This window comes from Geospiza fortis, unplaced genomic scaffold (assembly GCF_000277835.1).
Source record: "Geospiza fortis unplaced genomic scaffold, GeoFor_1.0 scaffold452, whole genome shotgun sequence".
Classification (NCBI taxonomy): Eukaryota; Metazoa; Chordata; class Aves; order Passeriformes; family Thraupidae; genus Geospiza; species Geospiza fortis.
The window spans coordinates 2,012,586-2,038,827 of record NW_005054369.1 but is presented as its reverse complement, the minus strand read 5'-3'; the positions used below and the strand labels follow the sequence as shown (position 1 = coordinate 2,038,827).

The 26,242-nt window shown below is 40.9% G+C and overlaps 1 protein-coding gene across 1 annotated transcript; it reads left to right on the top strand.

The window, feature by feature from the left end:
• Positions 1-2,753: 2,753 nt before the first annotated feature.
• DHX32 (DEAH-box helicase 32 (putative)) lies at positions 2,754-26,153 on the top strand. Its single transcript, XM_031059886.1, has 11 exons — positions 2,754-3,023; positions 5,968-6,158; positions 8,325-8,697; positions 11,187-11,432; positions 13,569-13,668; positions 13,785-13,943; positions 21,132-21,323; positions 22,846-22,999; positions 23,962-24,145; positions 24,966-25,147; positions 25,892-26,153. Exons 1-11 carry the CDS (start codon positions 2,754-2,756, stop codon positions 26,082-26,084), a joined length of 2,244 nt encoding a protein of 747 aa, XP_030915746.1. The 3' UTR covers positions 26,085-26,153.
• Positions 26,154-26,242: the final 89 nt, after the last annotated feature.

The following is a 26,242-nucleotide window of genomic DNA, read 5'->3' as shown; positions in this document are numbered from 1 at the left end:
ATCAGCTTTGTTATGCACAAGAAGACCCCCGTCCCATGCCCTGCACTACTTTTAGATCAGGAAACATCTTCCATGAGGATTTCCTGTGCCAAAATGCAGCTCTCACCCAGCTTTCCCCCTTGCATGCCCTGCCTTGGGCTGTGCATGATGAGCTGCAGGTCCAGCTCCAGCCTGGGCTCACACCCCTGCAATCCAGCAGTCCCAGGTCATGGAAAAACAGAGGCTCAGCATGATAATCCAGTCCTAGGGAATAAACTCAGGTGTCTGGGCAGGTAAAACACAGCCCTCATTAGGAAAAACAAAGTTCAGGTTAATTGCCAGCTCCAGATCTGGAGTGCAGGGGAGGCAACGGGTCACGGATCAGCCACACAAAGAGAGAGAGGAAATATCAAAATACACCAGCACACATCTTTTGATGGGGGGTTGTGTTAAAAGGGAAAATTATCAAAGCCTTCAGGACTAAAATAATTCAAGGTTAGGAGCAGCCCCTCCACTTCCAGCTGCAAAGATGCTGTTCCACATCCCACTGGAGGGATTTGGCATCAAAGAGTCTGGGCTGGGAAATAGGATGGAAGGAGGAACTGCTCTTGACAGCATCTGCTGGTTCTCATTTAACAACAATAAACTGTAATTCTGATGTTAACAGGCAGGATGTCTCACCTTCACATTTCACAGGCTTTATTCACTACATTATAAAGTAAATTTAATCTAAACCCCTCAATTTAAACAACATTCTTGGGGTAAGAAAAAAGAAGTGACACCCTTAAATTCCCACTGCTATTACAAAGTATTTCTGCTGAAATTGGGGAGGAAAAATGGGGAAGAAAGATCTCTGTAATGCCACTGATAGCACAGATCAAATTCTTTTAAATTACACAAAGAAAATCCTCCTCTCCTGAAAGGTTTAATAGCAAAGCTGCAAAGAGTAGCTGTGTATTAAGGAGTCTTTATTAAATATCCAGAATATGTTATGTGGTATTTATTCCTTTCCTAGAGTGCATTATCATCAGCACTTGCACAACAACATATAATTTATATCAATAGCAAAGTTCTCATTGATATCTTTGAAAGCAGCTTATACCCTAATTTACTAAAAGCACTCATCTGCAGAGAGTGTTTTGTTATTTATTAGAATTAATTAAATCCCTCTGTATCATGTTAAAGCACACATCTTGTAAGTCCTTGAAGGCCTGGCTGAAAAGAAAAATAAAGTTTTACAGGCTCTATTTTAGAAGAGATTAAAAAAGTCAATCAGTCAACAACCTGGTCTGTTAAAGCATGATCACGAAAAGAAAACTAGTTTCACAATATTTCATTTTCAAATAGTAAAATGTTCTTCTTGATTTGGTAACATTTTAATCTGCTTTCTTGTATTACACATACCAAAAAGGGAGAACAAAAAAAAATTGCTGTGGTATGACAATTCAAATTTGTTCAGTGAACCAGGAATATTGCTGTCCAATTCTCAGTGTTTAGGAGATGAGCCTGTACAGCAAATGAGGAAATCCGAGTGCTACTGCTGCTAAATATGTGAAAACCAAGGAAAATGCAGAATAATAACAATTCACATGTTTGCTTCAAGATGTTTTAATATTAATTTTACACTGAAAAAATCCTTAATGTTATTTTTAGATGACTTTTACCAAACAAACCCTTCGTGGGATTGAACTTCCAATCCCCTCCTGACATTTCTGCCTTATTTTGAGTAATTTGGGGCCCATTTGGGAGAGGCAGAGATCCCAAAGGTAGGGAGTTTGTAACAACAAGCAGGGAGGGATGGAACACAAAATCAGACAAACAGGGTGGATTAGAGGGACCCATGAAGGTCAGAGGAAAAGTGGAATCCAAATGCAGCAGAACAGCCTAACTGAGCATGAAAACTGGACATTATCAGCATCCTGGTGATAACTGCCCTCTGGAGCTAAAATAAAAAGTGTTATTTCGTATTTGTCTTACAGTACAGCTCAGCCAAGATTGGGAAGCTATTTTGCTACTTTTGAGTCCTCAGAGTTGGAGTTACTTTACATCAATAACGTTTTTTTCTTCCACCACCTTCCAAGGCCACTTCTGGTGCCCTTGAAGAATTAGAACTGGGATTTTTTCATGTATTAATTGTATTTTAACTGCAGCAAAAGCTGTTAAAGTCTCCCAAGCCCTCCAGGCTCATCCACGGAGTGCAATAAAAAGAGTTTTTGCCGCTGTGACTCACTGGAGCCCTGCAGAGAGCACAAAGGCAGAGCCCTGCCTGTTGCTGCAGCACCCAGGGGTGCAGCCTTTGTGCTGGGATTATCTCCCACATGCCAGCCCTGAAATCCCAGCCAGAGCTCCAGAGCCTCCCCCAGCAGCCACAAAGGTCAGGCTCAGCTGCTCTGCCCTATTATTCCCCAGCCTGGACAAGAGCAAACACTGGGACTCACAGGCTGGACTCAATGCTGAACTGCAAAATCTGCTCAGCTTCTCTTTCTGGTTCCATTGCTGCCATTTGGAAGATTTTTTTGGGTGATTTTTTTTTTTTTAATATATTTTCTCCAGGCTCACTGGGGTTGTTAAACCACCCAGAGTGAGACAAGCAGATCACAAAGGCAGCTGGACACTGAGCCTGGACTTTTAAACCCAAGAGCTGTGAAATACTAATCCTGGAGCGAGGAAAAATGGATTTGCTCAGGTTTAGGGGGCCAAAATGATCAATCAGAACACAAAGGACTCTTTCCATCACTAATGTGCTTCTGCTGGGAATAATATATGTAAGAAAAATGGAGTTTTTAACCTCTTCTCTAGAGAACCACTGCTTTTCAGAATTACTCGACGGCAGCGACGGGGATGAAGAGGAAATTCTTGTCTGTGGAGAAGATTTAGAGCTTAATCCTTTTGATGGCTTGCCTTACTCCTCCCGTTATTACAGACTGATGAAAGAGAGAGAAGAGCTTCCAATATGGCAAGAAAAAAGTACTTTCATGGAAACTTTGCTTCATAATCAAATTGTGATTGTGTCAGGAGATGCTAAGACTGGCAAGAGCTCCCAGGTCAGTACAACAGACTTGGTTGGGGTTTTTTAATGTATTTTTGGAACATTTAATGAGGTATGAATTTCAGTCACTGTAACTATTGTAATCCAAGCATTAAGGCCAGAAAGGGAAAGTGAAATGCAGAAGGTGAATAAAGATTAATGGAGTCAAGTACAGATTTAAAATATATTAAACATTTTAATAACTTTCTTCAAGCACTCAAAAAATTTTGAAGTTACTCTGTGTTTTTGTTCTGGTTAATGCTGTATCAGGAAAGAAATACAGGGGATTTGTCATAAGATAAAATGACAAAACATTCCCAGGGAATGAAGGATTGGAATCAGCAGGGCTGATTCTCAGGGAGAATTAATGGTCTTTCCCCCACTTCAGCCAGGAGCAAATGTTCTCTCCAACAGCACAAAATTACTTTACAAAGCTCCTGTTAAAAGAAACCACTGAAGCCACAATCTCAGCTGAGACTAAGCACACAAGTATCAGTCAGGACTATGAAATTCTGCTTTAACAATATATAACAACCCAGGTCTGTTTTCACAGCAAGTAGAAAAGAATTTTCAAGTAAGTGCTATCAGCCAAAATACTGTTGTTTATGACTGGAATCAGGAGAAAAATTTCTTGCAGGTAGAGCTGCAGGATAATTGCTGTTCCAGGGCATCTCATATATCCTACAGACTTCAATGCTGGACACTTCTAGAAATCACATTTTAAACTAGACACATCACACCTCTCCCTGAAAATTCCTATGTTCCCATAAAAATGATTCACACACAAATAATTTTTGGAGTGCCAAGTTTTTACCCCTTGTTATTGCCTGTAATTTACACACAAAAAAACTTGTGTAATAGTAAACAACTTGCTAAGAAATGTTAGCTTTTAAAATGTCCTTTAACAAGGCAAATTTTATGGAACCTTCAATAAGATGTAGCACATTGTGGGTTGGTTTTTAAAGATTTCTAGAAATGCATGTAACTATACAGAAATAAATTATATGTGACTGATGAACCTAGGTTTAGATGTTGATTCAATTAAGGATTTGAAACCTAATACATCCATCAAAATAATATTTTTAATGCAATTTTAATTTCTCATAACAACAGCACATGGATATTCTCCAGTGTTGCTGCTAGTAAATATATAAATTAAGGAGCTGCTGTGTAAGTTCCTGGAGCAGTTCAGTTTCAGTTATGTGTTTGCAGAGTAATTCATCTGAAGTTACAGGTATTGGCTGCAGCATTTGTCAGTTTGAAATCCTGGGATATGTTTTCCATGGATATGATCCAGCAGGGGCAGGTTTGCTGCTGAGCCAGCCCTGAACAGAACTGCACTGACCTCGCTGTGATGCCTCAGGTTTAGCTTTCACATTTTTCAGATTCTATCTGTCTGGGCTTCATCTGAGGGGATGGTGAGTTCTCTGAACAGAGCAGGGAGACAAAACAATTCCTTCTCTAGCTGGGCACCAAGGACAAATGACCCAAATCTCAGCCCAAGAGCACAAACCCCGTGGGCTGGAGAGAGAAAAACAAGCAGGGTGGGACTGCAGGGGCTAAAGCTGGAATGGGACAATGAACTGCGAGGTGCAAATGGAGCAGAACTGATCCCAGTGACAGACCCCGTGCCCGGCCGTGCATTTTGGGACCATTTTGGGTTGTGCTACCCAAGGTGCATCTATTTGAGGCCTCTTAATGAATCCCTACTTTATTCTTTAGCTCTGTCCAGCCTCTGTTCTTGGTCAGCCTTCACAAGGCAGCAGCTGCATCCATCAGCATGTGCTTGCAGTGACCCTGCTGTCACCTCCTCCCCAGAGGCCCCTTCTGCAGCAAATTCCAACCAACCTGAGTCCAGCTGAGCAATTCCCAGACAAACATTCTACTCCATGCTGAGAATTTAAGAGATTCCAAGAGCTGACATGGGTAATTCCCGTGCATGGTGCAGGCCCTGTGAGCAGCGAGCGCTCAGCTCGGTTTTGCTGTTCCACGCTGCTGAGAACATTCCAGTTGTTCAGAATTCCAGTCCTGGGACGAGCTCCTAACAGCAATTAGCCTATGGGAAATTAGACTAATAAGAAATTACAGTAATTTCCATTATAATCTAATCAAACACAAACCCCACAGTTTGTACACCTCACCATCTTTAAACTAAACATGCGTTTAGTCCAGAAAATTAGTCTTTAAAGCCATTATCCCAATATAAAGGATCGGAAAATGCTATCGTTGGTTTTTCACTATATTAATTTTAATTTCCTTTATTAGGCTCTTTCACAGAATTCACAGAATCACAGAATGACCAGGTTGGAAGAGACCTTCAAAATCATCGAGTCAAACCCATCCCCAACCCCTCAACTGAACCCTGGCACCCAGTGCCACATCCAGGCTTTGTTAAACACACCCAGGGATGGGGACTCCACCACCTCCCCGGGCAGCCATTCCAGAACTTTATCACCCTTTCTGTGAAAAACTTCTTCCTGATATCCAACCTGTACTTCCCTTGAGGCTGTGTGCTCTGGTTGTGTCAGTGCTGCTGGAGAAAGAGCCCAGCCCCAGCTGAGCACAGGCACCTTTCAGGAGCTGCAGAGAGTGATGAGGGCACTCCTGAGTCTCCTTTTCTCCAGGCTGAACACCCCCAGCTCCCTCAGCCGTTCCTCTTTACAAAAAAAAAAAAATGACAGGGGAAAAAAAAATTAAATCCACGAAGCACTTTTGATAACGTTGATTCGCTCAGCTCACAGCTTTGGTTTCCAAAGGAACTGAGCGTGCTGATGCCGCCCAGCCCTTGCCCTGGTGCTGTGCTGTCCCGCAGATCCCTCAGTGCTGTGCTGTCCCCGCAGGTCCCTCAGTGCTGTGCTGTCCCCGCAGGTCCCTCAGCGGTGCGCCGAGCACTGCCGGGCCCCGCGGGGGTTTCCAAGAGCCCACCCAGCTCTCACCCTGGTGTCCTGCTGTCCCCGCAGGTCCCTCAGTGGTGTGCCGAGCACTGCCTGGCCCTGCAGCCCCGCGGGGCCGTGGTGTGCACGCAGGTGCTGCCCCGGGCCGCCGTGGCGCTGGCCCTGCGTGTGGCCGATCAGATGGAGCTCGGCGTGGGCCATGAGGTGGGATACTGCGTGCCCTTCGAGAGCTGCTGTGGCCCCGAGACCATCCTCAGGTTGGTGCCAATCCCGCGTTTTTAAAATTTTAAAAGTTTAATAGTAATCAAATGGTTATAAAAATAGTAATATAATTAGAGTAATGATAATTTGGACTATTTGAATTAGGACAATATGAGACAATAGAAACAAAGAGTTACGGATGTCCAGGTACCTTTTTCTGGGCACCATAAACCCCAAAAAGGACCCACGTTAACAGAGGATTAACCCATAAAAGCAATAGCCTGTTGCATATTCATACACCTCATCCATGATGCATAAATTCCATTCAAATACAGGATTCTGTCTGGGCAGTGTCAACTTCTTCCTCTGAATCCTGACAGCATCATCCTGCCTGAGCAAGACAGGAAGAATTCTGTTTCTCCAGATAATGGGGCAATAAATTCCCTTTCTCTGAAAAATTCAGGTGTCCTGAGGCTGCTATCTCACAGTCCTTTCTTTAGAAAATAAAGTATCCTACATAGCATAGTTTCTGCTTTAACATTTTGTTATAACCTAAAACTATATTTAACACACTACATAAGAGAATTAATACAGCATCACTTTCTAACACAACACATATAATATTCATTTGAATATTTGCAAAAAGCCAATCATAAAATAGGCATTTTTCACAGTGCCTTTGGAGGCCTTCGGGACAAGGTGTGGCTGGGGAAGCTGGCAGCTGGCAACGCTGCAGATCTTGTAAATAAACATCAAAGCTGCTTTGGAAAGTTGTAGAATATTTTTAAATGGTGCACTGAGGTAGAAGGGACCCCACAGGAATCATCCAGTGCAGCACAGACACCCCAGCAATCCCACTCTGGGCATCCCTGGAAGTGTTGTCCAAACTCCTGGAGCTCTGGCAGCCTTGGGGCCGTGCCCATTCTCAGCACACTCTGAGGAAGAAACTTTCCCTAAATCCAACCTGAACCCCTCCAGCCATTCATTCCCTCAGTCCTGGCCACCCCTGAGCACAGATCAGAGCCTGCCCCGCTCCTCCCCTCACATGGGAGTTTCAGACTGCAATGAATGAGCTCTCTCCTCTCTTCTGCAGAGATTTTGTGATTAATCAATAAGCACTAAAAGGTTTTAAGGAGGCATTTTGGGGTAAATCATAGCAGAGATTTAAGTGGGCAATGTTATTGTCCATGCAAAACGTCATGAAGCACCTCAGTAATCTCTTTTTCTTTTCCTCTGCTTTTTTAATTTTCTATTTTCCAGTTCAGGAGTGTTCATTACCAGAAGAGAACAGGGGATAATTTTTCCCGAAGTAAAGTTAAAAATTCAAAAGCAATCAAAAAACATGGCTAGAAGAGGGTATATCCATCAAGAAGAGGAAAATAGCATTCAGGGGGATTTTTGGGAGATAAGAAATGCACTTAATGTAGCAAGTACAGGAAGGAGACAGCAGGAACACAGGGATTCAGCTTTTGAGCCTCTCAGAAAGTTATGAGTTATTTTCTCTGGTTCCTTAATATGGGAGGCACAAGGTATCATATCTAGACCACAAGTTTTTTTCTCAGCTCCTGGGTTCCAGTGAAGAAGAGGATACTCACCACTTCTGAAAATCAATTTCCACCACTCTTCCTTGTGTCTGTCCTTCCTTTGTCTGTGGAGAACTTCCTGCAGCTGCTCCTGTTGAGAGGGAGATGAATCCCTTCCTCTCACACATCAAAATCTGCTTCAAGAATTCCAAGTCCTGCTGAGCAACACAACAAAAATAATATCCTTCAAAAAACCTGTCAGCAGCAGGGATAGAAGTGAGAAGGGCCTTATGGTATAAATTAATTGCTCATCTTGGTTCTGACTCTGCCTCAAGTGCACCTTCTTTTCCTCATCCAAAGGGATTTGTTCCTAGCTCAGGAATTGTTTATGGCATGTGATGGAAGATGAACAGATGATTTCAGGGCAGGAGGATTTCTGCTTTTGCCTGGAGCATCCTTTCCACCACTGTGTCTCTGAGTGTCATTGAATCACATCAGGTTTGTAGCTGCTAAAGGAAGGATTTGAACATGTAACTGAGACTAAAAATACTCCCTGTTCTTATCAAACCTTTCCTGTTGGAACAGAAAGAACCAAGCTGCCTCCAAGACACTGAATGAATTTCTTACAATAATAATCCAAGACTTTTGGTACTTTTTTGGTACTCTGTTGGTAGAGTGTTGTGTGTGTGTGTGTTGCAGGTACTGCACAGATGAGATGCTGCAGAGGGAAATGATGTCCACGCCCCTCTTGAGCTGCTACAGCGTCATCGTCTTGGACGATGTGCACCAAAGGACTGTGGCCACAGATGCCCTGCTTGGCCTCCTGAAGGGGGTGTTGGCAGCCAGAGCAGAGCTGAGGCTGGTGCTGCTGACTGCCCCCCACATGTGCAGCACCTTGCAGGGCTTCTGCGGCAGCGTCCCCATGCTGCGCGTGCGGGGCAGGCACCGCGCCCAGGCCGTGTTCTCCTGCAGCCCCCACGGGGACCCCTTCCTGCCTGCCCTCAGGCTGCTCCTGGAGATCCACCACGCCAGGGAGAAGGGGGACATCGTCATCTTCCTGGCATCTGAGCAAGTGAGTTGTTCAACTGATGCCTTAAGTTTTAGCTTTCGTATTTTCCACAATCGGACTGCATTAGGAAATAACTCTGAACGTCATATAAGGTGTTAGCAGTTCTCCTTACAGCTCAGTCACACAGAACAATCCTTTTCCAGGCCCAAAAAGTGCAAACAGCAAACTGGGGAGAGCAATTTGGGAGGATGAGACTTCATAACCTGGAGCTGTAATTGGACAATTAACCCCAGTATGGAAATGGAACAGAACTTATAAAAGTGTGAAAAATCGTGACATGCCATCCATCTTGGGTCTGTCTACATCAGAAATAGAATCAATATAGTCTCCTATATTTATGCAGAAATACTGCACAAAGAATCTTAGATTAAACTCCTGGCTGTCCATTCCAGTCAGATATTCTGAAAGCAACAACATTTCAACATTAACCCCACTATGGAAATGGACCAAAACTTATACAAGTGTGAAACCTCGTGACTCATTGTCCATCTTGGGTGGAGCCTTGGCCAGGCTCTTGTACTGCCCAGGGTGTATCCAGTGAAGGCCTTTAATAAATAGCTGCTTTATTCCTTTAACTCTGTCTAGCCTCTGTCCTAGGTAGCCTCTCTAGGAATCAAACCTGTTCTCTTTCTGAATTTAATCAGGAAATGTGTTTTTTTAATCTGACCTATAAATGCCTTGCTAAGGTATTTATAAGTCAAATAAAAAAACTGCTGTCTTAGTAGCTAAGACAGCAGATGTGCCACCAGGTTTTGTAATTTCAGGGTTTCCCTTGAAAGAAGTCATGGCATACATAACACTGTGTTTTATACACATAAAATATCTATATAACATATAAATACTGTGTAGAAAGTATATATTTTTTTCTGTAGGTTTAAAGAAAGGTCACCATCCTTTTGTGTGATACAAAAAGCTGTAGAAGCAGCACACAGGGACACAGGCCACAGGGGCAGGGATTTAATAACCTGTCCTGGCATCGGGCATCCCACAGTTTGTGCTATCCCTGTTGGGTGGGAATGGACACACAGACACAGGTCCAGCCTCCAACAATGCCCTACAGCACAGGGGTGGTTTTTACCTTCAACCTCCCAAAGGAGATTTTTCCATCTGGATTCTTCTTCCCAACCATTTATGTGCACAGCAGCAGGAGGAAAATGTCACTCCAGAGGTGTGACAGAAAATCCACGAATCTGCAGAGGCTTGGCCATTCTAAATAGTGACACCTTGAATCTCTGTAGACAGCAGTGGTTCCCTAAATTCACTGCACCAGCAGGTCCTTTATAGCTGTCAAAGTAACCTGACAACCAAATCAATACTTCAGTATTTGTGATTATTATTATTATTATTATTTTCCTGATAATGATCCCCAATCTTCCAGTGTGTGTCATTAAATCTGCTTTAGAACAACAAACTCCCCAGGAAATAATGACTTTTCACAGCAAAGATAATTTACCACAAACTACCCAGGTAGTGTTTGTTGCTTTTCGCTGTTGAAAGGGGGATGGATATGAAACACTTTTAATAATGTCAATAATCACTTTTAAACGTTATAGACACCAGTTTTACAAATGATAAAGTGATGAATTCTCTGTGTTAGTCCCCATATTTACAGTAGATAATGTTAGAGAAAAAACCACACTCTCTTTCCATTTCAAAAGTTTCATTTCTGCTTAAAGGGGTTTTTTGACAGGTAAATTCCCCACAAAACTAGAATAAGAATTTCTTTCTTGCCAAGAAGAGATCACTCATTTTTCTCTCTCACAATGAACAGAACACTCATTACAAACCAGAACATCCCATGAATTTTTGTTTAACTGTGATTTAAAGTTTCATAGTGGTAATGGTTCACTGTTCCCAAGCACTCAACTGTCTTTTAAACTAAACAAAAATATGAATTAACCAAGAACATCAAGATTTATGAGCTGCCCTGCTGCCAGCCTTGCTCTTAGATGTCACTCTTGTATCTTTATAACAATTTTTATGGAGCACTTTCAACCTATAACTGCTGGAAATGTGCTGTCACTCTCAAAGAGAAACTCAGTCTGGCTTTTCAATTTTGCAAAACCTTTGCTAATAAAAATGCTTTTAAAAAAATTCCCTTTCAGACTGAGGAAGGCCATGAATTATTTTTGTATGCCTTTCAAAAAATCATGCAGAACATAAATGGTTTCTTATTAACCCCCTCCAGCAACAAAACACTAGAACAACAACAAAAAGATTCATATCCAACCTCTGGATCTGTGAACTCTTTTAAAGGTGATGTTCCATCAACACAAGTTAGGGACATTTTATTGACTTTATTAAATCTTTATAGGGTTTATTAATCATTGGGGGGAAAAAATTCAAACCCTTACAATAATTACATCTTCTCAAATATAATAATTAAGGGAAAGTAGGGAAGTTTCTACATATTTTGATCATGTTGTGTGTTGCAATTGGACTAAGAATATGACAGTTTTATAAGGAAAAAAATATATTTCTCTTGATTCCAGGAAATTGAAAAAGCTTTTCAGATGATCAGACAGGAACAACCCAATTTAAACCCAGATCTTGGAGAACTCATCCCCATCCCTTTGTACCCCACAAAACAAGACCTGCCTCCCAAACTAATTCAAAACAAACAGAAATGCTGCAAAAAATACAGGAGGAAAGTGCTACTCACCACCAGCTCTGGAGAACCTCTGATCTGGACTAAAAACGTGACTTTTGTCATCGATGTTGGTGTGGAGACAAGAAAGGTCAGTGAAGGGAACCAGAAGCACTTTGTCCAAAATAAACTCTGCAAAAGGGCTTTTCAGGGCAGGGGAGAGGGAATTGTGCAGCTCAGATGAATGCAGATAGTCTCTAGAGGATCATGTGGTTTTCTCTTCTTTCACAGCACAGCTTCTATGATATTTTTAACATGCAATTTAATAGAATTTAAATAATTTTCATGGACATCTCATGTGAAAACCAAGCAAGAAATCACAGTTATTTCCCAAATTCAATCAGAATTTGGATTTTTGATGTTTCTAAAGCCAGATGAACACTTCCTGTTGAAACTTCCACTCATTTGGGCACCAAACCATGACAGGTTGTTTGCAAAATAAATCTCACCTGAGTTCTGGCCTATCAGTCATGAATCTCTCTTCAGTATTTTATACATAAAGCAAAATACAATCACTTCTTAGGCACCTGTTGGCAGATCTCCTGGTTTAGGAGATTATTCTCATCCCTTATTTAATGACCTAGTAATTGCCCACGCAGGGAATCTCTATTTTTTCAAGCTGCTTGTGCTCCTCCTGGACATGTGCTCCCATCCAAATGCTGCAATTTATCTAATTGCATTAGAAATAATTAGATAAATTAATGAAATAAATTGATTTTCCAGTTCATTCTAAGTTTGGGCTCTTTTTTTTTTTGTTTTCCACCCTGGGAAGGATTAGTGCAGCTGCAAAAAAAAAAATCTCATTTGTTTTATTTCTACAAAACTGATGTCCTAAGGGATGAGTAACTGTGTAGGAGGAACATGAACTGGAGAGCTGCACTACTACAGGTTTTGTGACTGTCCTGATTAAAATAAAAATTCCTGTAACAGGCAAAAGAAACAATGTAATATATTTCCTTTCTGTAGTACAAGGTGGAATAAACAAAATTGGAGTTAAGTGTTCCTAACATTCTGGAGCAGGGATCATTAATCCTGATTGGCCTTGCAAGTAGTTCAGGGAAAAGCTTGGGAACTACCAGTACCTTTCATTTGCATTGCAAAAATCTGTCATTTCAAAAGGTTTTTAACTGGGAATTATGAACTAACTCAGTCTCAAGGCAGGTTTAAAGAAGTTACAGTTTTTTGTGCCAGGAAGAAGAGCCCAAAAGCAGTTTTCAATTAGACCATGCTTATTTCTTAAACTTATTCCTACAACTGAAATTTTTTTGAATGGCAGAAATGAATTTCACTGTCATGGTGACCTGAAGCCCAAAGTACAATGCAACAAATTTTGTGAATTTAAAATACAAATCAATGGGAACAAACCAGATCCAACAGTCCTGATGCCTACCAAATCACCTCTGTCAGTGATGCAATTTTTACCTTTAATTCAATTCTTTTGTTCAGTCCTGTGATATTCCTCCCTCACCAGTTCAAATTCCCACTCAGCCAAAGTCAGCTGAGCATGGGGGGAACAGGAAAATTTCAGTGCAGAGGAAAATCCCTCCTGATCCTTGCAGCTGGGATAAATCAGCAATTCACCTGCAGGAAAAGAAATTTGTGCCCTGCACTGAAGGATATTTTTTTAATTATTTTAATCTTTTTTTTAATCTGCTTAAAGCAGATGGAGTTGACTCATAAGGCAGGAGTAGAGAGCTGCCTTATCCTGGCAATTTTGTCTTGCTGGACACCACAGGCGTGTGGCCAGAGCAGGGAGTGAATCAGCTCCTCAGCTTAATCCAAATAAAGCATAATTAAAATAACTATAAAACGTGGCATCATATATCTCTAATACAGCCCTCATCTCCTGTAATTTCAGTATTAAGACAAAAATCTGGAGTTAGGGAGCAAAATGCTGTCAGAAAATGTTGGGATTCTGTCACTGCAAGAAATAAATAATATTTTCTGATGCTTTTCTTGATGATAGCATTTTCTGCTTCAGTAAGGTACATTTCTTCAGGGGTAAAAAAAGACATTTATCTCAGAGCACACTTAGAGTGACTGCAAAACATCTGTCAGTTTGTCAGGGTGCTGAGTGCTCTCCTTCCCAAGCTGCTGAAACAAAAAGAAATGAAAACTGTTACTACCCTTTCTGTAAAATGACCTAGAGAGAAATTCAGTACAGACCATTCATATTTTTGCAGCCCTTGTGTACTTGTCTGATGCTTGGTATCTCTTTCATTTGAAGGTGTACAATCCTAGAATCAGAGCAGACTCTGTTCTAACCCAGCCTATCAGCCAAAGTCAAGCAGAGGTGCATAAACAAATTCTGGGCATGTCTCCATCAGGTAGAAATATTAGCTCAAAATTTCAATCCATTAGCTCAAATTAATTAATGCAATCAGTGTGGCAATGTGAGGAGGAAGCATTTTTAAAAAGGTAATTTTCTTGAATTTTCTTCCAGGGAAAATCTTCTGCTTGTACCCTGAAGAATTTACACACAAGGAAATGAAGGCAGAAATTCCAGCTAAAGTTCAGGAATCCAACCTCACCAGCTTGGTCCTGTTCCTGAAGAGGATGGACATAGCAGGCTTTGCACACTGTGACTTCATTAGCAGCCCGGGTAAGAGGATTCACCAATTTATCATTTTTTTATCATTATTTTAGAAGTTCTTTCCAGGTTAATTTTACCCTGTCACTCACAGGATTGTTTTTTATTTAAATACTTGTAATAATATCACCCTGCTTTTCCCACTTACCTGCTACAGCAGTTCTCAGCTCAGTAGCACTTAGAAAAAAAGACCATAAAGTATCTGAATGGAATTGGAATGCTAAAAAAAATCAATATTCCAAGTATCTTCTCATCTAGGTTACATATTATTTTCCTATAACCCACAAAGAAAATTTGTGCCCTGTTGTACAAGGTATTGTACAGATATCCAATGAAATATATTCCTTTAATCAAAAGTTTACAAGCCAGATAAAGCACTGTTGTTACCTGGGGGATGTGTGTGGAGGAAATGAGCTTCCTCCTTATCCTGCAGCATCTCCCACCTCAAATTTACAATGGGCTGTTCCTTAAGGACAATATTCCTTATAAAATAAACCCAAATACACTTTCAATACTAGCCAGGGAAAACACTGCATTTTGAGGGAAAAGAATGAAGGAAGTTGCCTTTTTTTTTTCCCTTGACTTCATAATTTAGGTTTTTTTCTATGAAAGGATGTTTTCCTCTGTTCTGGCTTATCACAAACCCCAAGTGCCACTGCAGATTCTGCTGTTGCTTTGAAACCTATTAAAGTGGGAGAAATAGCCCTGATTTCATTGGTTTGAGGATTGCTGCCTTCATTCTTGAAAATTTTCCAGTGCAAACAGGAAATTTTTTTATATTATTCTGCCTTTCCTTGTGCACTTACACAAAATTGGAATGATCTCTTTTATGTTGTTCACTATGATTAATCAGTAATAAAGTGTTAATTCTCACTGTTAGATGTTGCAATAGATGGTTAAGTGGAATTTTTAGGAAAAATTAATCTAATTTTCCTTTGTGTGTATGTTTAGCAGAAACATGCCTAAAAGAAATAGGAAAAACCTTGACCAGTCTGATGGTAATTAATTCAAAACCAATGAGAATTGGAGCATTTTGGCCTTGTGTCATCTCCTGTGCTGAACCCACAAAATCTGCATGGAAAATGCCTATGGAGTAGTTTGCTCCCACTCAAATTTAAAATATATTTTACTATTAAAAAAATATACTAAAACATATGAATGCTTTTCCTGGGTATGAAGAAAGTTGGTCTTGAACTGTAGAAGGAATTAGTAGAATTATATGAGGGAAAGCATTTGGCATTTTTGGATTTAAAGGGGACAGCATTCAGAGAGAATGAAATGCTAGTTTCACAGATACAGGAATTCTAAGTTTTGGCTGTATTTTTGGATAATGCAGCTGAAGAAAACATTGTCCTGATGTGTAAAAACTTGTGAAGGTATTTGATGAGTGAAAGAATTGGCTTTACTTGGATGGACATCACATATGATAAAGCTTTTGCTGACTAAATCAAGAGTGCCAGGTGCAAGTACTGAACAGTTTTAGGAATTACTAAATTATTGTCCACTAAGTACAGTGAACAAACTGGCTGAACAAAGGAAAAATCCCACAAACACTGCAGGGGTGCTCTGAAAGGAGAAGAGAAATTCTGCACAATTTCCTTGGCTGCTTCCTGCATTACACAATTAAACATTTGAGACACAACTTTGATGATCCAGCACAGCTTTTCCTTTAACCAGGACACATCACACATTGATTTTCTTTCCACTTTGGAGCAGGCAGTGAACTTTTTTCCTACCAGCACTTGGACTGATCCCTACAGAACCCTCCAGAGATGAGTGCAAAACTCCCCGAGTCAGAACACAGAGTTTGGAGTGCCTGCTGTGAAATTCTCTGAAAGAAACTGGAGCACCCAAGGGATAAATTTGTCAGGGGAGTCAGTTCTTGTGTTAGACCAACTCACAGAACTCAAAACACATCAGGCGTTCAAGCACACAAACCCAAGGATGGTTTGGGCTGGAAGGGACCTTAAAGATCACCCAGTTCCATCCCTGCCATGGGTTTGGCTGTTCCATTCCTCTCCACCTCCTTGGAGCTGAGTTCACTTGGAGTAAAAGGAGGAAAATCATTGCAGCATCCCCTGTGTGCCACAGACTTCCTCTGCTCTGTTTCTGTCCAACAAACATTCTCACTTTGTCTTTGCAGCTGAAACACAGGGAGGCTTTAGGGGTTCTGAGAGGTGGTGTGTTTAACAAAGCCTGGATGTGGCACTGGGTGCCAGGGTTTAGTTGAGGTGTTGGGGCTGGCTTGAACTTGATGATCTTGAAGGTCTCTTCCAACCTGGTGATTCTGTAAATTCTAGGTGAATTTATCCTAAAAAAATATCAAGTTTTCACTGAGATGACAGAGTAAGACACAGGCATGAGCTGGTGAACAAACAAATCAGAAGGACACTGGAATTCATAGCAAGAAGTACTTCTCAATCTGTCTCCTGCACATGGAGAACGTGCAGCAGATAAGAGACAAAAAATACATCAGTAAAACATTTTATTTCTGCTCAGCAACAATGTGCACAAGGGATTTTTTTTTCCCACTGCTCTTTGAGGAGAAATAAAAGCCTGGATTAGGTCTGACTCATTACTGCATTATGAAAGCAACAAACATGTCAGGCTTAGAGCTGCTGCATTTAATTCATGCCATAATCGAGAGCAGCAAATGCAGCAGAGCTCGTTCCCCTTTCTGGAATTCATGAGGCAGAGGAAAATGAACCTGGCACTGCAGCTCCAAAGTGCATCAGAGGGATTCCTGTGCCCCTAGAACAGGGATGTGATTACATTCTGATCAGTAAATCAGGATTCCTGTGCCCCTAGAACAGGGATGTGTTTACATTCTGATCAGTAAATCAGGATTCCTATGCCCCTAGAACAGGGATGTGTTTACATTCTGATCAGTAAATCAGGATTCCTATGCCCCTAGAACAGGGATGTGTTTACATTCTGATCAGTAAATCAGGATTCCTGTGCCCCTAGAACAGGGATGTGTTTACATTCTGATCAGTAAATCAGATAGATCTTTGCTGGGGTTTATAAGGGGACAAAAGAATTCCAGTCCCGTAGATTGCAGCAACGTTGAGTACTTTTGTAAATCACTGGAAAATCCTTATTTAAACTAAGTGAATCATTAGAAAGATGAAGCCATGTAAAATTTCTCTGTGGGATCAAGGGGAAAGCATTTGCAGATTCTTCATTCAGTCAGAATTTCCCTAAACAATTTTCAGATTAAAGGATATGTCAATGGTCATGACCATGACATTTGACAGCTATGCTTTCACAACCCCCTGGAGAATATATTTCTAGAAAATCCAGAATAACAAGAGTTGTATAGATTTACATCATTTCAAATTGTTTCAGAAAAATAAATTGTTGACATATTTTCACTGGGGACTGTCAAAGACAGAAACTCAATGCACCACGTAAGCTCTGCTCAACGGAGATCACTTCAGGGCAGATTTATTATCTTAAATTTACTTGCTAATTCTTTGATGTATTAAATTCTGGATTTCATCAACTAAATGGTGTATGCAGACATTATTCAGTAAATTCTGTCAGGACAGGGCAGGACAGGCCCTGTCCAGGCTGTCCCTGCTGGCAGAAAAGCACAGCAGGGATCATCACCAGCCAGACTGGAGGAGTGATGAAGCAGCATGAGGGGGAATGGAAATACTGCAAAGGATGAGTTTGGGAAGGTAATTTTTAATGATCAACTATCACTTCAAAGTAATAGTTATAACTGGTGCCTTCAGAGCAAAACAGACACATAAAAATCCTGACTCAGAAGGTACAGGGGAAAAAAAGAGAACCAGGACAGAGAAACTTGTGCTTCCGGAAGAAAAATCTTTGCATAGTTTGAGGAAAACTTGGCATAGACTCCTCGATGTTTTCAGTTTTCTGTCCAAGGAGCAGTGTTAGAAGGCAGGAGCAGCAAACACCCTTCCCCAGCACTGCTCTCCCTGCAGTAATTACTTTGGCAGTTCTTTCTGCTGTTCAGCCCAAGAGAACCTGCAAAACCTGGGGTGTGCCAGGCAGAGCATCAACTCCTTAAATACAACATCCCTTCACCTGACATCCATGGCAGCTCTTTTTTTAAAGTTGTTCCTCTGGAAGGAAAAGATCTATCAAAAAAAGGTATTTTACATCCTCAGCATTTGCAGAGTAGGAGACCAGAACACAGGAGCTGTGGATCTCCAGAGAAGCACAAGAGAGCAGTTAAATGGACTGTTAAAAATCACAACTTTTAAGTTTCATTCCTATCTCTAATATCCATTTTTTACAGACCAAATCCCTAAATCACCTGCTTCCCAATGCAACAGGAATAATACTTTGGAATTTATTTGCTCACACCTTGAGCACTTGCATTTCAGCCATCTGGGATGTGGTGCTGAGGACTACAGGTGTAGCTGCCTTTAGAGACAGAATTTACTCTGTTCACATCAAAGTTACAGAAATTTGAAACCAAGAACATAATTTAAAGTAGCTTGAAACTCTCAGATAAACGATTCCAGTGCTAACAATAGCATTAAGTTATATATTTGCTTTCCTAAGCCTAAGAAGGATCAAAAGCAGGATCTGTATTTACATAAAACTGGTCAGATTTCCTGAAATGAGTCCAGAGCAACCCAGTCTGGAGCAGCCAAAGAACACAGAGCAGGGAAAGAAAATCTCAGATTAGTAAATACCTTCTAAAATTCCAGGGATTTGACAGCTTCTTGTTGAAAGCACAGGACACATCTTGAGAGGTTTTTTGAGCTTTGCTGCTGTGAAAGCAGCAGTGGAGTCACAAATCCTCGTGGTTCACACCTCAAGGCAGCAGTGGCTGGTGCTGGCAAGAAGCCCTAAAAAGCCCTACTCTGGTTTTTTATTTTTGCTTTTTTACTGTTCCTTCACCTGCTCTAATCCACCTTTACTGTCTTGTCCTTTCTAGAGCAGTAAAACTCCAGTAATCTTTTTTTTTTCTTTTTATTTTTTTTTTTTCCAGAACACTCATAGCAAGACAGGGAAGTAATTTGTGCTTATAAATCTCAAGACAACTAACTCTAGGGCATAAAAATGCAAATTACTGATGCCATTAGGGGGTTGAAATTGGCTGCCATATAACCATGTATTTTGTGAGCTCTAGCACAAACTACTTTGTTGAGTTCTGGAAGATAGCTTTCCATGATCTCCTAGTAATTACTACACATCTGAATGACCCTTTTACTATCTCTGATTTTCAATCACTGATTTTTATTTCCTGTCACTGACTCATATTCATCAGCAGCTGCTACTTCTCATTTCTTTAAAACTCCTAAGTATTTTCTTCTCAGATGCTTCAATTTTTGCAAGGGCTCATTGTTTATCCCACTAAACTCCATATTTTTTATAATAAATGTGCTCTCTAGATAGAATTTTTCAGGCAGAGGGAAGAACTCTTAAGACTGAAATGAAGCAGTTTCATAAGGAATTTGCAGGTTCCTGAGAGAATTTGTCTGAAAACTGGGTGTTTTAAACTTAACCAAAGTCACATTAGCAGATTGAGATGCTGGAGAAGTTCTGGAAAAGCTTATGTAAGGGGAATTAATAAACTATTTTTCCCCTTCAGACATAACAGAATGAGGGTAAAAGCAACAGGTTTGCTTCCCATTTTACTTTTTCCTTGAGGGTAGAAGCAACAGGTTTGCGTCCCATTTTACTTTTTCCTTGACTCTTAAGTGGTTAATTCCAGAGAGATGGCAATAAACAATTCACTGCCAATGAAGTCAAAACCTGATCTCAAGATTTTCTTGCAAAATGTGTGGGGAAAGTGTGGCAAAATGTGACCTAGCAGCTACTTACAGCCTCTTAGTCTTGGTGATGCCATACACATTCCCACTCTTAATGAATGCAAGAAATTATTTGTAGTTACCTACTAATGAAGTTCCAAGTGCAAATGCACCCCCTGCCTGTGTGGGCAGCTGTGCTTGTGGCCTGGATATTTTATTTAGGGATTTTTTCCTCATTCATGTGCAGACTGACAGCAGCTGACAAATGGCCAGTGCAGCTTCCCAGGGCTGGGGGTGAGGCCAAGTCCTGCTGCAGTGGAATTTCTGCCACCAGCTTCAAATTTAACTTGTTATCCATAAAACTGAGAAATTATCAACCAGATCCTCAGGCTGGAGTAAGGAGAAAGTTGCTGCAGTGGTTGGAGAGCAGTTGTGAATGTAAATGAACTGCTACCCATGAAAGGTATTGACCATTCAATATAACCTGGAATAGAAATCTACCTTGCAAAAGAGCTGGGAGGAAAGAACCTTAAAGAACCTTCACACTTCAGGAGTTCCCAAATTTCCACCATGTTTTTAGTGCTCTGAAAATATTTTTTTGTAGTGTAGGCCTGGCAACTTAAACTTGAGGGTCCCTCTCTCAACCACATAAAGCTCTTCTATGCTTGTTTGACCTCCTTTTATCACCATCAGGTTTCCTACAGACCTGCTCAATTCCTAATTTTAAGTGTTGATTTGCTTAATCCTGTCCTCTCAGGACATTTTCCTATATTCCCTCATTATTTTTGCTGCCTCACTGTTCTCACTTCTACCTATGGAGGTTGTAAGGGAGTTATAACCCACACTGAGGGAAAACTGAACACTGAATTTTGTGGAGTGAGAAAGTACAGCCAATTGCTAGGGAGACATTTTCTTTTACTACATTCCCATTTTTCTTCTGGTGTTACGAGAATCTATGCAAAAAAAGTAAAAAATTTAAAAAAGCAGCCAAGAGAACTCCAAATACCTGCAAGAATAACAGTTATAACATCTGCAAATATCAGAACATCTCCTCTGGTTAAAAAAGATCGTTCCTGGACCTGTTCTGCATCTCAGCACCCCTCACATGTAACCACCCCTCTTAAAAAAAGAATAAACATAAAAAACCCACCTAAAATCTGCCAATAATGGAAGGAGTTTTGACAGAGTCTAAGGGTATTGAGGATTGTGTCTGGGCTTTTGACAAAAATTGTTCTGACATTAAAAGTATCAACAAAGTGGTTTACAGCTCTATGATTGTTACCACCTCTTATCTTCTTCCTCCAGAATTTTCTCAGCCTTTCATTCATCCATTACTTTTTGTTCTTAAGCACTGTCAATAAGCAGAAGGTTCATTTTCCCACAGCTGAAATATTACAATGAGAGTTCAGACATTCATTCCTGTGTAGCACTCTCAAGAACTGGAATTCTCTTCCCTTTTCCTTAGCTCCTGAAAGCCTGATGCAGGCTTTGGAAGATCTGGATTATCTGGCAGCACTGGACAATGATGGAAACCTCTCTGAATTTGGGATTATAATGTCAGAATTCCCCCTGGATCCTCAGCTGTCCAAGTCCCTGCTGGCTTCCTGTGAATTTGAGTGTGTGGATGAGATGCTCACCATTGCAGCCATGGTCACAGGTACTCCTGGCTCAGCTCTCACTGCAGACCTTGTGCCACCTGCCCAATCCAGACTCCTTCCAAGTCTAACCACAAAAGCAAACTTTTGTTATTCTCATCCTGCTTACTTCAAGTAAATGAATATATTTGACTGTTCAAGTTTTAACTGTAAGGATACAATGAAAGCTAAGTAAAGAATTCCCACAGAGAATTCCATTTCCAGGCTTCAGCTGCCCATTGGCTTTCTCCCTTTTGTCAGAAACATCCCTTCAAAATCAAACTTTCTTATTCTAATCTACATTTGTGACTGATCAGTGCAGCAAAATAAAGGAAGTTCTAATTATAAAACATTGAACTGTTTACCCACAAAAAATTACTTTGTGATCTTGTCTCTCTATTTCAAATATTTTCTAAAACTGATATAACCTTGGAGTCTTGGGCAGCAAACACTTGAAACACAGGCTGTCAGGCTGCATGAGTTGTTCTCCTTGTAGGACAACTTTTTATGCCCAAACTGGGTTGATTTTTAACTTGTGATGTTTTTCTAAAGTACATATAACAAATGTAAATGTTTGAGCAGAGGCACAATTCAGTTTTAGAAAAGCTCAAAAGACACAAAAGTAAAATGCACTGGAAAGCACAAATTTCAACATAGAGGGGCAAATTAAGGCATTAAATCAAAAGATGTCTTTTTATAATAAAGAAACCATTTGTTGGATTCTGGCTGAATTAGGTTGTGACATTAGGAAGCTTTTTTGGCATCAGCCTGGGAGAAAGCTGCTCTTTTGTGTTTGCAGTACATATTAACTAAACAATATCATTGTCACAGCTAGAAATGAAGGGATGGGACTATTTTCAGGCTAAGAACGATTCATTGCTCAGACAAACATCAGTCTCAGAGGCCCTGAGATTTCAGAGGAGCAAGCATTCTGCCATAGCTCAGAAGCAGTCACAAGTTCTTTGTTACAAGGCAATCTAGAACTTTCTAACCCAATGGACAGTTGCCACAGGGTTTATTTTGCTTTTCTGACCCATCACCTTTACTCACTTCTGCTGCACTGAGGATACTTTTGTCCAATGGGCTTCTGCCTCACAGGCACACATCTGCTTCTGTTCTCACTTCTGAACTCTCAGCTTATTCCATACAACCCCACCCCTGCATTAGAAACCCTTCACCATCTTATCAGTGCAGTTTCTCACTTACTTCAGGCATATTCTTACTTACAACTACAGAAATATGAGTTTATGATTTTTCTGCTTAATATCTGTGTATTGTATTTTTACATCAATCCAAGCTTCCTTCCAAGGCTGCAGATCAAACCCTTCAGTGTCTGTGGGAGTTTCTGTTTTTCTGATTCCCACAAAACAAGACTGGAAAGACACCCACAAAATAAACCCTTAGTGAATGCAGCATGTTCAGTTCTTCAGCACTGTTCCAATACTGGGGCTTAAATGCAACTGAGGGAGGAAAAACTCAAAAATACCAGTGGGGTTTTGTGCATGCACCTCTGTGTTTTCACCACTGGCTTGTTTTTTCCCTCAGCTCCCAGCTGCTTCCTGCACGCCCCTCCTGGCACAGAGGAGATCGCTCGGAGCCGCTGGCGCCGCTTCTCCCACCCTGCAGGAGATCACTTCACCCTCATCAACGTCTTCAACGCCTTCAGGGCAGCCACTGCCAGCCCCACACAGCCAGGCAAGTGTGCCCGAGCCAAAATAAGCACACTGGCACCAGTGTGGAAAAAAACAAACCCAAAAATCTGGTGAATCTTTCTAGAATTGCTGGTATGCAGGGAGAAACCTATGGGAGTAGCTATTGCTGATGAATATTAATTTACTAATTAATTTTAAACGTCCTAGGACAGCATCTCTTACCCAACATGGATCCATAACCACTATTCCAACTGTCCTTTGAAGTGGCACTGTTCAAAACCAGAATGATGGTTCCTCCTGTAGAAGCACAGATTCCAAGTTTAGGATGAATAAAAGCTGTTGAGGAGGGCCTCAATTCCCCCAACAGCCCAAAACACAGCTAAAAAAGTTGTGAACTGAACAGGATAGCTGTGAACTGAAAGGAAAATTTAAGGGACAAATGGAAAGCAGTAAAGTCCACATTTGCAGAACACAAATAAAAGCCAGGAGACTGCAGAGCAGCAGAAACTCTTCACTGCATTTTCCCCTGCTCCAGTTCATTTAGCCCGAGTCCAGGGCTCAGACAGCAGAGGGATAAACTTGCACTCACAGAGTAAAAACTTGGGACAGGGAAGCAGGATTGTCTCCTGTTCAGTCATGTGGAATGCTGAGGGGAGCTCCAGGAGAACCAGTCCTTTACCAGAGTGGATTCATCTCCATATCCTGGCCTAAATCCACAAGGCCTGAAAAATGGAATTGCTACTCATTCTCTGGGAAGCTTTACTCATAACAGAGCAAAGAAGGGATTAGATTCAGGAAGAAATAGCTGCAATTCTATAAAATTAAACGAGGGTATCAAGTATTGCCCACTTACTTTGTGGGCTGAGCCTAAGCTGTTTGTATGGCTCATTACCAGAATTTTGGACATCATCTGCAGCAGTGCAAGAGCATTTATTGCACAGAGCAGCACCTCTGCATCAGTGAGATTCTGCTTTGAGCCAAAACGTTGTTTTTTCCCCACAGACCTCAGCAGGGAGCAATGGTGCTGTGAGTATTTCCTGAGCTGCTCTGCTCTGAGCATGGCAGAGATGATCAGAGCCGAGCTGGTGGAGATCATGAAGCGCATTGAACTTCCCATCTCAGAACCAGACTTTGGATCAGAAGCAAATCTGCTAAGCATTAAGAAAGCTCTTTTATCTGGTTACTTCATGCAAGTAAGGAAAAACACTGTGGTTTCATCTTCCTGCACTGTTAAATTATGTAGAATGCTTTCAGAAAACTTAAGTTCATTAGTGAAATCTCTTGATTACCATAAAAGACATTTTTTCCCAGTGTATCAAACACTTCTTCTCATTTCAGCCTTTTCTCTGGGGTTCATCTCTCACTGCATGGAGTTCACACTCTCCATAGCAAGAAAAAAACTGCCAATATGCCTTTCACTCAAAAGAACTCCTACATCTCAAAAAAACCTCTTGAAATTGCAATATTCTCTCAGGAATTGTCTCCTTTTTGAAGGTGAAAATTGCCTGGAAATAGAGAAATGACTTGGATATATTTAGGTGTGCGTAACAGACAGCTTGCCTCATCTCAGGAAGGCACTCTAACTGTAATTGTAAATGTAAACTAGACTGATTTATTCCCACTTGAATCCCCAGGCTTTCCTTCACATCCCTGTGCACAGTCTCCACACAAAAATTACCTCTCCCAACTGCACATTTCATGGCCTGACACACTGTATTTAAAAGTCTATGAAAAGTGCATGTGCTAAAGAATACATGTTTGTATGTTTTCACACAGACCTGCAAAGCCAAACTCAGATAGTTTTGTACTTATTTGTTGCAGCTTCCTTTGAAATACACAAATGAACATTTTCTCTAAATCTCATTTCATGGTATCCACTCCCTAGCTTTCCCACACAAACTTGGGAAGAGGCTCCAGTTGAAAATATCTGAAGGGAAGTTTAATTTGTGTTTTAAATCTAAAAGGCACTGATCAATTCAGTCATGGATAACTCCCCCCATTGGTTTTTTTTAGATTGCTCGTGATGTGGATGGCTCAGGGAACTATTTAATGTTAACACACAAACAAGTGGCCCAGCTCCACCCCTTCTCATCCTATTGCAACACCAGGAGGATTCCAGAGTGGGTTTTATTCCATGAGTTCAGCATCTCAGAGGGCAATTCCATCAGAGTTGTCTCAGAGATCTCCCCTCATCTGTAAGTGAACTGTGATGCAACCCTCCTTCACTCCTTAAGCCACAAAATCATCACTTTGGGAGGATAATAAAAATAAAAAGGGAAGATGTGTGATCTCAGGCCCTCATTATTGTCAATAATTGTCACTGTAACTGTAATCAATTGAAAAAGCCCACATTACGAGCTGCAAAAGTTTCTTACAAGGTAAAATATACAGAAAAAAAATTCAAACAGAGTTAACAGAGCAGTGTACTCACACATGAATCCAGCTGGAAAGGTCTTTGCTCCCTGAAAACCTATTTTCCAGTAAATCCTTTTCTTAACATATTTTCTGTACCCAGCCAGCTAAATCATGGCCTGTTTATGTATACAGGGAGAGACCAGAATCCTCCTATCCTCCTTCTGCAAAATTCTCTTTACACAAAGAATATACATTTCACTCTCCAATCTTTTCTATTTGCCATGTTCATAGGAGAGCTTTTTTCATAATGTTATTGAACCACTCTGCTCTAAAGCAGGGAAAGTCCTATTTAATGCAGCCTGCAGCACTGGGAACTGCATTGCAGCTCAAGTGCAGGCTGAGGATTTTCAGTGCTACCAAAAGCACAAGCTCCTGCTACATCTTGCAGAGAATCTTGGATTCTTGCAGAGTTTTGGGCTTAAATATCAACTCTGTAGTTCTTTTAGATATGCCTGGAAATAACCGTTCAAATATTTGAAAAATCAATTAAAAATGAATAATTTTTTGTGTGATTTCCTCCCCAGATTTGCAGAGCTGGTACCTCAGTATTATTTCAGCAATCTTCCTCCAAGTGAAAGCAAGGATATTCTGCAGGAAGTGATCAATCACTTGGCACCTGTTTCAGCCACAAAGGAGGAAGAGAAAACTGCCAGTGACAGCAAAGAAAATGAGGAATTTCCCCAAGCTCACACTGAGCAGAGATGTGTTATTCAGTGAATTTAGACTGAACCATCACATACTGGACAACAGTAAATAAAAGCAATATATCCAAACCACATCCCCACCCTTAACCTATGTAATTATTTCAAACTTTTGACATAAATACATTTAACAGAAGAAACAAAGAAAAAGCACTTTTGTCAACAAAAGGAGAT